Here is a 10,864-nt window from a genome sequence, read left to right on the forward strand (position 1 = left end):
TCCCCATGGCAGAGGTGCTCCAGCCCTTGGAGGATCAAGTACTACCAAGCCCACAACCTTCAGGCACACTTGGTGCCTAAATTTGGGCTGGACAGCTCTCAAATTTCTCCTTTTGGAGAAAAGAGCTAGGAAAAGAGTTTAGGTGAATACTATTTACAGACTCCGTGGAGAAGGACTCCAGTCTTTCCAGAAACAGTCCAGACCCGAGTCGCTACCCCACACCTCCCCAGTCAATTCAGCTGTGAAGGTGTACTTTTCCTTTTCAGCTGTGTCATTAAAAACAGACGGGAGTCTGATCCTTGCTCCTGACAGTCGCAGTAACTGGCCTGCTGTATCCGGGAGCACTTCCAGGTATCGGAGAGATACTCAAGAACTAGCGACGAAGAAGTCAGAACACGAGGAGAGACAAGGTGACTCCGGGCTGCTAACAAACTCACTGATGCAGAGAGCCATTCGCTGAGTTACTCCTTTCAGATCTGACTGAGCTCCGGGGTCAGGTTTTTTGCCCAGCAGAGTTAAAAAGGTGAAACCGAAGCAGACAAGACACAAAGCATCTTGCTTCCTGTTGAGCCAAGACAGAGCTGACAACAGCCCTTGCTGAAGGTAACTGCTGGAAGGGAAGTAGCTGTCGGCCTTCCATCGGAACTCCCAGAGCGTGCCAGGCACCAGCACCCTGAACGGTTCTGCGCAGCAGAGATCGGCGTTCTTACCGAATTCAGCAACCCCGAAAGGGTCAAGCTGTGAAGTTCCCAACTGATTCTGTGTGCAATACAGCAAGTACGGCGTACCAGGACGCAGCTCACACTACCACGTAACGCAGGCGGAACCAGTATCTCCACTGGTGTAGCTATTCTGCTCCCCATAACTCTTCTATTCACTCCGTGCCCACATACAGGGTAACACTCAGAGCATCTTTTGGACTAACCTCGCTTGAGGTGCTCTTGTTGCTTTCTTCTAAAAACTGTTGCAGGGTAACGACTTCACTTCCAGGGGAACCGGCCTTGGTCAGTTTTCCACGACTGTCCAGCGATTCGGGCGTTCTCTGCTGGAGCACAGGACTGGACCTCGTAGGACCTTTCAGATACTGAATGGGACTGCTGCTGCTGCTAGACCAGGCCTCGTGTTCATGCAGCAGGCTGAATTCTCCGCTGCTGTGGCTCTGCGGCCTGCTTTGACTGTGAACTGCACCTGCTTTTGGGGCAAAGGGTATCAGGTATTCCGTAAGAAAAATTGCTGAAAGCTGTTGAACAGTACAACCTTCCTCACACGTGGCACGTGATCAGACTCCGTTAAAAACAATTCCATCTCAAATACTAAAAAAATCCAGTTGTCCTTTTCTACTCAAACCCAATGTATTGTTAATACAGCTGCACTCCCCCGCCGTACCTCTCACGGCTCTGTAAACACGACGTGATAGCTTCGGAACAAAAACCCTCTCCCTTCCCCTTAGAATCTGGGCCACCATCTACATTCTCCTGCATTCCAAGAGGCTAAATCCACGCCTCCCCTCTTGGTCAGCACCACTGCGAGGCACATGCTCTCACAGCTATTGAGGAGTTTCGCATGAAATGAAATACAAAGGATGGAATGGAAAGAAAGGATTTTCTTGAACAAGAACTAGTTAGGAATGCTGCTTCCCCAGCAGTTTCCCAGGAACGTTATTAATCTTTTAAAATCAAAATGTAAAGTTTCACGGGAAGGTAGCACCCGCGTCTTGGTCTGGTTTGCACTGTGCCCTACATGGCCTCACAGTGCACATGAGGTAGGATGCTGCGAGAAAAAAGTGGAGCAACTTCTCTGCTCAAAATCAGCGATTTTAAAAATGAAAATTTAATAAATTCTTGTATTTTAGCATCATTCCTTGAGCTAGGTCTGGTTTGGACTAGCTTGTACCTTACAGCCTAATACCGCCCTTTCCGTATCTCCTGCGTTGTTTTTCTTTACCCTCCGCAGATGATTTTACAGAGAAGGTAACGCAAGCGAAGCACGGCGGCCACCTCCCCTGCGGCATACCTTTGACTTCATGGAGCGAAGCATTGTTATTGCTGTTGCTAGCGGATGTTCGGCCACTGTCGAGGCTGGCTGGTCTGGAAGCTGAACGGAAAAATCAGGAGACACCGTGATGAACAGAACAGCGGCAGATGACACGGTACCTTGACATTCTGCTCCCAGAATGCTCAGCGGCAGGAATCATGCACTATCGCACAGGCTGAGCACGCCCACTCTCACCACAGAGGTTTCTTACGGATCGGAAAGCGAAGGGATTTCCAGGCAGTCCAAGAGGACACTTTAAAAAAGGGCACATGGGGAACAGTAAGGTACAAGGGAGAGGAACAGAGAAGCAGAGTCTACATTTAGCACTGCAACCAGTTAGTGGGAAACCAGGGTTTTACGGATGAAAGGATGGGCACGCAGAAAGCTGCTGGCATTGGGTGACTTACAACAGATTTGACAAGGAACCTTGCACACGGTTGAAATGCCACGAACAGGAGGAGCAAGAGCATCTGCACAGATGATGTCCTGCACTCCTGGCCAATGCAAGGGGAATGCACTGTTACTACCTTCAGAATGTTTGCTGCTCATGCCAATCTGAGGCGTTTAAACCTGAGTTAAAGCGTCTAAATAATCCGTTACAGCTTGCACTTCACAGCTTTGCTTAAAGGAACGTGTAACGATTTCACAGAACACCCTACACGATGAACAACAAACACTAAAAAATCAGGCCAGATTTGGATCTGAGGTTTTTTTAGGACTGAAATTATAACTCGTTTTATTTTAATATTAACGCCAAATCCATTTTTAAAAGGGAAAACGTTTTGATCCTGTTCAGATGCACTTTGTCGATACTGTCTCCCAGAGATACAGAACATCCACGTGAGGCAGCAGTTAAAGAGTAATCTGAAGAAGTGATACTGTACATTCAAGAGACACGAAATCACAGAAAGCATGCTCACTTGTACAATCCCACTCGCTCTTTCTTTTTGCAAACTTCGTTAACATTCACATAATATATCCTTAATTCATTTAATTAAAGTTCACATCTTACCATGAACTCTTGATCCTGTGCTAGAATCATCACTAATACCTTGTGGACTTACATCTTCAAAGGATGTAGTATCTACACACAGAGACATAAGAGAAGATGTAAAACCAAGTAAAACAAAAAGGATGATTGCAATATTTATCATCTGCAAAACACAGTTTTTTTCAAACCAATCCGTTTTTTCTTAGGTAGGAAAAATCCTGAAACACGTTACAGCTGCAGTTCTTAAACCTACTCAGTATCTGAGCACTGCAACTCAGTTATTAAGGTGGCTTTGTGCTGAAAAGCTTAAAACGCGAGTAAAACCGACACGTATGTGAAATTGCCGTTACACACAGTCACATCACGGCGCAACAAGCTTCTACCTATACCTTTATTATTTAGCAACTGCTTGGATCTGAAGCCTGTAGAAGAGTTGACGGCTGCAAAGTTGATGGCTGTGGTAGAGAAGGCCATAGCTCCCAATTCTTTCCTCCTTTTACCCGTGGATATATCATCAGGACCCTCCAGATGCTCAGAACTACCTGTCCATTGTCCTCCTGCCAGGACCATGGACTGCACCAGGTCATTCATGGCTGGGATGCAAATGAAAGCAAGTGATCAGCATGGTCAATGTTTTGGCTCCTGGTCTTACTCTGTATTGCAAAGCGCTCGGCAGTTTTCTAAGCATTAAAGCGGACTGAATACTGGAAGATACAAACACAAGGTCATCCGTGTTACGACATGCAATCAGCTCAATGAATGAGAAGTGTTACGAGTCAGAGACTTCTTTCAGCTCAGTGCGGTTCTTAAAACCAGTCTTACTGGGTACAGTCGCCATGCTTGCGCTGCGGTGATATGCGACATAGGTGTTAGCAGCTTTGATACACTGTTTGCAGTGGTAAAATGGAATGAGTCGGGGTAGAGTGGGCAAAGGCGCTAACACCACATAATGTGACCAACGATACGGGATCCTTGTACAGTGCAGGGTACTGCAGGGATACTGCCTTTTACGTCACAGCAAGTAAAAGGATCTGAAAAGATGACATCTGACGATATTCACCTTTACTTCACAAAACTGGAGAAAAGCATCCCCCCCTCGTTTAAAGATAAAATGAAATCAATCAATACAACATCGTGGCAACAACAAGTGACGACTACTTGGAGAGTGACAGACCACCATACAGCCTTGCGCTATTTTCTGCACTTTCTAGAACCAAAAATTGCTGATTTCGTAACAAAGGGCTTACGAAATGGGTAATTTGGAACCACTTAGGTTAACACAGTGCACTGTAAATGTATATACACAGGGACGTGTATATAGACAGCCACGTATACGGATATATGCAGTCACAATGCACTGAATAGGTATGTATGTGCGGGTGCTTGTGCGTGTAAACGTGTGGGTACGCGTGCGTGCGCATGAGCACATATATAAAGTATTCAGTGCCGAGGGTTTAAAAAAAAAAAAATTGGAAAAAAAAGCTCCAGCTCCTTGTCTTGTAGCAGGACTTGCACACTGCATAACAGGAGCAAAAAGACAGCGCAGTCCAGGGAAGAGGTTAGTGAAAAATTAGTAATGGAAGCCAGTGTAGCCATTTAAAAGAAGCTGAACTGTCATAAAGTCTTACACATGGAGCGACGGTAGAAGGCCTTCATTTTGTCTTTTTCCTTCGGTCTGTTCCTCAAAAAGGGCAGTCTTTTCAGTGCAACCACTTTTATGTCATAGCATGAGGAAAAACGGAAACAGGGAAATGAAAGAAAAAAAGGGAGAAGAACAGATGGAAGTTAAATGTTGAAACTAAGGACAGAAATGAATGTCTGAGTTTAAGCTATGTACGCTACGCGAAAAACTGTCATTCTCATGCTTCTGCGTGACAATGAAATATGAAAACTACACTGAGACATGAAAACTACACTATGAAAACTTTCATATACTCAGAAATGCACCGGAAATAATGGTGGAGAGTGTAATACAGCTTGAAAGTTCTAACGGCCAAGCTCTTGAGGAAAGAAATGCAACTTGTGCAGACGATCATAGAAATCGATGGTTATAACGTCTTTCCTGCGAAAACTAACATTTCTTGAACATAAGGAAAAATCTGAAGCAAAAAACTTGAAATGAAAGGAACTCTAAGTACAACTTCAACTTTCAAATATGTTCCCATCGTTATTTTTTGAGATTAACAACTTCTGTAACGTTCTGCCCTGCGTCTCTAGTAGGACACAATCCATTCTCAGTCTTCACCGGTTACGTTTTGTGCTCGTTAACAGTTTCGCTCATCTACTGTCTTGCAGAAAAACTACATGGACCTTATGCTCGAGCCACTGTCTGTGTGCAGTGACTTGAACATTTTCCTGAAACAATCCACTCCGCATCTGCAATAAGAAAAATAAAATCGGGATTTATTGGCTGGAATGGCATACTCCAAATTTCTTAGCTGAAAAGGCACTGAAGATTGAAAAATAACACCAAAATCCAAATGCAGGCGTCGCTGTGACGCTTTGGGAGGGCTAAGAGAAAACCGAGGTAGGGAGTACTAGGGAACAGCGTTACAATTACAGAGAGTGTTAAAAGATGGGGCGGGGGGGGGGAACCACAAGTTAATCTTGTCCTTCGAGTCAGCTCCTCCACATGGGTAACGGCTACTGGCAGCCACCCGCACCCTGAAGGGCCACGTATGGGAGCCACAGGCAAACAACCGGCCTGCGAAGAGCCAGAGAGAGACCTGATGCCATGACCAAAAAGGTCTTATTTACGTGGCTGTGGAAGCAGCGTAGCCCAAACCCAACACAAACATAGCTGCTGGCTAGCTCAGAATAACCCCGGGGAGGAGACAGGCCTGTCGCCTGCCGAAGGGGGTGCGAAAGTACACAACAGCTCCCTGCCACGGGCACGGGAGGCACGGCTGCAGTCCGGGTTTCTAACTGGTAAGGGAACAGTTTTAGCACTAATGCCATCCCAGCCAAGGAGGTAATTCTGTTCTGGTTCTGCTTTTTGTCGCTGTGGTGAAACAAGATGCTTTTGTGACCTCCAGACTCCTTTGTGGGTAACTGATCCCTCTATTATCCTTTGTACACAAGATAACTGATCCCTCTTCACTAAAACGTCCACCCTAATCTTACTGAAACGTAACCAGAGGATGTTTGGGAATCATTCGGGTGTAATTCTTGTTCACTGACCCAGATCATCCCCAAAAGGGCTGATTTATGGCTCTTGGCAAGGGTACGGAACAGAAAACTTCACTGCAACTCCTGACGTCCCGGAAATCGTACCTCAGCACCTCTGAGGTACCAATCGTGCCTTTACCTCCTTTGGTGAAACACAGCTGCCTCGAGAGGAGGAGTTACCTAAGGAGTTTCTCCATAGAGCGTGACTACGGAAACGTCCTGCCAAGAACTCCGGCACGGCAGAGCCAGGGCAGAACAACCAGGACACCCCAAGTTTAGCTGAGCCAGCTTTAGCTCTCTGCACCCAAACCGGCCCTCGCCCAGCGTGTAACGCTGCACCACCTAGGCGCTCGCAGCCTACAGGTTTTCTCTTTCTTGCGGCTGCTTTCAGTGGAAGTCGCTACTGCCAAGCCACCTCTCCGAGAAGACAGCGGCCACAGCATCTTGATAGTTAGGACTGACAGTCTAGGAGCAGAAGAAATAGGCTACAGAACGCACCCCGTCGCCGGTACTGCTCACACGGGGATACCCTCGGCGCTCGGAGACGCAAACTGTCTCAGTAAGATTGTCAGCATTGACTCGGCACGTAATTCATCCAAATTCTAGCAAAACCTGCCGTTTCCATGGCAACACGTGCACTGGAGGAAGGTTAGGATCCAGAATTAGATCAGCCCTTCCAGTTTGTGGATAAATACACTGGGATTAAGGGAAACATGTACAAGGCCCATGGAGTAGAAAATTAATGAGGCCTCAACAGCCTCAAGGCTCTTTTGAGGATCATCCACCGTAACTTCCACCGTGGTTCCAGCGGGAGGGTAACTGCACGCTACAAGGTCCCAAGTATCATGCACAGAACAGTGGCACGTAGGAGCCCTTCCGGAACATGACATGGGACGCAGATGGGCCGAGCCCTTCCGGAACACGGCATCGGCGACACAGATGGAGATGGGCTGAACCAAAGCGCGCACACTCTCGACCCAAACTAGGGCACTTGCCAACACACCCGCTACAGCTCCAGTCGCTCCTGAACACCACAAGGCTTCCAGTTGATATGTAAAAGCGACAGTTGCTTTTTTTTTTTTTAAAAACCCAGAAGTACCTGGTGAACCTTAACAGGCCCTTACACCGAGAAGCGCTCAGCTTCCCCAATCAACAGGTTAGCGATGACAGTGATAAAATGTACCCTCAAACTTACTGTTTGCTTCAGTCATTAAAAAATACTTACAAAACCGATTTTAAGTTTCCCCCAAATAGTGGTTTTAGATGGTTTTAACTTTGACTAAGCTTCTGCAATAAGCACAGAAGAAAAAAAAAACATCATAATGGCTTTAATAATTTCTAACACAGCAAATTCACAGCTGGGACAAAATCCAGCCTATCAGTGTGCTGTCTTTTGAGACCCAAGCCATTATATTTAAAATAAGCATCGCAAAGATTTTAAGTGACTGCTAAAACCCACGCATTCTGATGCTTTTACATATGCAGCCAAAATGCTTTTGGTGCATAATTATTAAATAGAACCATTATGACCTGATGACTTGGTAATATTATCTGTCAAGGTGTGAGAAATTGGGTAGTTTATGATTCAGGCCAAGAGTGGATAACGAAAAATATAGATAATAAATGTACATGTTGCACAGAATTTGGCCTTTTGTACTGTGGGCATCCTAACATGATGTCAAGGTTAGCAAATTCGGTCTGGAATGTTCCATCTCTCCACAGCTCCGTAACCCTCCTCAGTCTCCCTCTCAGCCGCTTAGCGCTCATCTTTGGGTTCAGCGGTGACTCGCATCTGCTTAACAGGTTATGTCTCTCCATCAACTCTTAAAAAAAAACCATTCTCCACCGCTGGCTTTGCAAGGTGCTGCCGGAACACCTGCCCGCGGAAGGTCTTTATGGCAGCTACAGGATGTTAGCACAGCCACAGCTTGGAAAGGACTTCCAAGACAGGGGGAAGGATTCATGCTGGGACAAGAGGGAGAAACAACAGAGGGTACGAGTGGTGGCATCTGACACCCTACCCACGCTCCTGCTCGTCTGCCCCAGGAACAGTGCTGCCTTCATCCTACTCGAGCACTGCAAGTGTTACACTTCGAGCTGCAGAAACACAAAAAACTAGTTCCTGCCCAAACACGCCAGCAGCCTGCGAGAAGTCAGTGTAAATCTGTCATTAATACATGACTTCAGGCTTTCCTAAAGACCTTAGTAACTGTCTTGAAAAATCATGCAAAGCACACAGCCTGTCCCGAGCACCTCTTCATTCTCAATCGTACCCAAAAGACGTTCAGCCAAGGATTATCAAAAGAAAACAATGCTTTGCAGTACTCACTGCTACTCTTTTTGGTCCCCAAGGTCTGGCCATCTTCAAGAGAGTTTGAGCCCACCGAGGAGCTATCCTGACTGTCCTGGTGGGGCAGCTGAAGAAATCCTTCACTGGATTCTGAACGGGGGGGCGTAAGGGTGACGGACTTCAACCGTTCTCGATTAACCTCCTTCTTCGACTTTATCAGCTTCCTCATTTTCAGAGTAATCCAGTTGCCCCTTCTGTCATCAATAATATGGTACATTTGTAATACGTTACCGATGCCCTCAGCCTTTTCCTAATTTGTACGCAAGAACACAGACACGATTCTGCTCCCCTGAAGGTTAACAAAATCTTGCTTTTCAGCTGGAACAGAATAGGTATGCCGCGTTTTAGATTTGGGTTCATTTTTATAACACGTTAATCGGTACCTTCTTGGCGGAGATGGCTCATAAAATTTATACTGATCCATTATCTTCTCCTCCAATTTCTCCTTCTGTCGCCTTAATTCATTTAGCTTGTCACTGTAAACAGAAATTAGTGATAATGTATGCCTCCAAGACGCCTATGAAATGTGTGAGCAGCACGTTCCTTTGGATATGGGTTATCTGGAAGTTGTCGCTCATCATGAGGAGTTCTCCTAACACTGGTTTCTCATTGACAGATCAAGGGAGACAGCAAACAAGCAGTCTTACGTTTAACAGTATGACATACCCTTGAAAAAAAATCTCCATTTGCCTTCACTACACCACAGGATCTCTCCCTTTTTTTAAAATAACATAGTGCATACAGGCTCTAACAGGATCGTTTTGACAAGCACATTTTCCCTTCTCTCACATTTGCTGAAAAAACGGACAGATTACAGACAAACCTAGGAACTTTGCTGATAGAATGAGGAATAACTAACATTTTTAATCCTCATTTGCATCATCAGTAACGAACACCGTTGCACTGATCCTCCAGAACTAAAAAGTACGATGTTTGGAGTTTGTGTTATTTGCTTTTCATGTATAATTAACATTTTTAGTGGAAAGAGAAACATTTCAGAAGTAGCACACGTTAATGCCTATACAGAACAGAAGCTTTTAAAAAAACCACACAGGTATTGGCCTAACTGCCCTGTCACAGGAACGTTGTCGCTTTAAGAACTCACATGTACTGCCTTTGCTCCACGTGGAAGAGATCCTTGCTTTCCATATTCTGCTCAAGTAGTGTTCTGTTCTGTAGCATTAATGTCTGAATTTGATCTAGTAGATGTCTGTTTTCCTCCTCCAGATTTCCTTTAAGCTGGCTAAGCAGCTGTGAAAATAGAGGAAGTGGCACACGCATATATAGGTGAGCATACTGTACACACGGAGAATGAGATTATCGACAAAATTTAGGTCTGCAGGGGATTCGGACTGTCAAACCAAACAGAAAACCTCATAAAATCGCAACTCAACTGACAAAAGCCTCCTTGAGGCTTTGAGTATCTGAGAACAGTTTACCTAACACCAGCCACATTTCTGTATTGCCCACACCACAGGCAAATGAATCTGTCCTCGGACTCACTTCATGCTCGATAAACCAACCGGCTGACGCTCAGGCACGTCATACGAGCTTACGAACCTGCAAACACACGTCTAGAAATACTACACCAGTCACGGGACAACTCTCACATACCTCACACTGATTATTTAGTTTTGTTGACGTAATATCCAGTTGTTGGTACTGTTCTTTGAGTTTGGAAAACTCTGCTTCTAATCGCGTTTGTTCCAGTTTGGAATTGTTCAGTAACGTTTTCAGATTCTTATGGTCAGTTTGGAGGACTTCATTCTCCCTCAGGAGCTGACTGTACGTGTGCGTGAGCCTGGAACGAAAAGACACCATGAAAGAATGCGTGCGGAGGGAAGGAAGCATCACCCACAGCCCCTCTGAAGCCTGACACTGCCAGGGCTCTGCGCTACTCCACAGAACACGTACATATTTTAGTGGCAGACAAAGAAGGTAAATCAGCTCTTAACTTTCTTAGCTACACACTCTGCCTTTAGGCCAAACACTCCCGGTGCTCCGTACGTTTGAAGATGAGGCGGGATTCCCCAACGCGGCCGTCACAGCCGGCTTTAAGACGCCACTCTTCCAAACACAAGCCAGCGAAAGGGCTAGTTTCTGGCCAGCACAAAGCAGTAAGGCAACAGGGACGGTCCAAACTTCGGCAAGCATGGACGTTGCCTGTTGACTCGGGCTCCCTCGGTCCCTGCCACGTCCCTTTCTAAAAACCACCACCAGTTCCTACTCATCCTCCTCACACAACACCACAAGGTAGGAGGCATTACTTGTGACGCATCCTGACTGGCAGCATCAGGTGTTAAGAGATGCGAGAGGACACG

The 10,864-nt window shown here is 46.0% G+C and overlaps 1 protein-coding gene across 1 annotated transcript in view; it reads right to left on the reverse strand.

Annotated features, from left to right (window-relative positions):
- Nucleotides 1-366: 366 nt before the first annotated feature.
- CCDC88A (coiled-coil domain containing 88A) overlaps nt 367-10,864 on the reverse strand; it is a 36,655-nt gene continuing 26,157 nt past the window's right edge. Inside the window, exons 15-24 of the mRNA XM_010152033.1 lie at nt 10,158-10,344; nt 9,649-9,794; nt 8,927-9,019; nt 8,523-8,734; nt 4,654-4,737; nt 3,415-3,618; nt 3,047-3,118; nt 2,014-2,094; nt 926-1,191; nt 367-804 (exon numbers count right to left, since the gene is read on the reverse strand). Of these exons, the coding sequence (XP_010150335.1) occupies nt 367-804; nt 926-1,191; nt 2,014-2,094; nt 3,047-3,118; nt 3,415-3,618; nt 4,654-4,737; nt 8,523-8,734; nt 8,927-9,019; nt 9,649-9,794; nt 10,158-10,344 (1,783 nt within the window). The remainder of the gene's footprint in view (nt 805-925; nt 1,192-2,013; nt 2,095-3,046; nt 3,119-3,414; nt 3,619-4,653; nt 4,738-8,522; nt 8,735-8,926; nt 9,020-9,648; nt 9,795-10,157; nt 10,345-10,864) is intronic.

This window comes from Eurypyga helias, unplaced genomic scaffold, assembly GCF_000690775.1.
Source record: "Eurypyga helias isolate BGI_N326 unplaced genomic scaffold, ASM69077v1 scaffold32345, whole genome shotgun sequence".
Lineage (NCBI taxonomy): Eukaryota > Metazoa > Chordata > Aves > Eurypygiformes > Eurypygidae > Eurypyga > Eurypyga helias.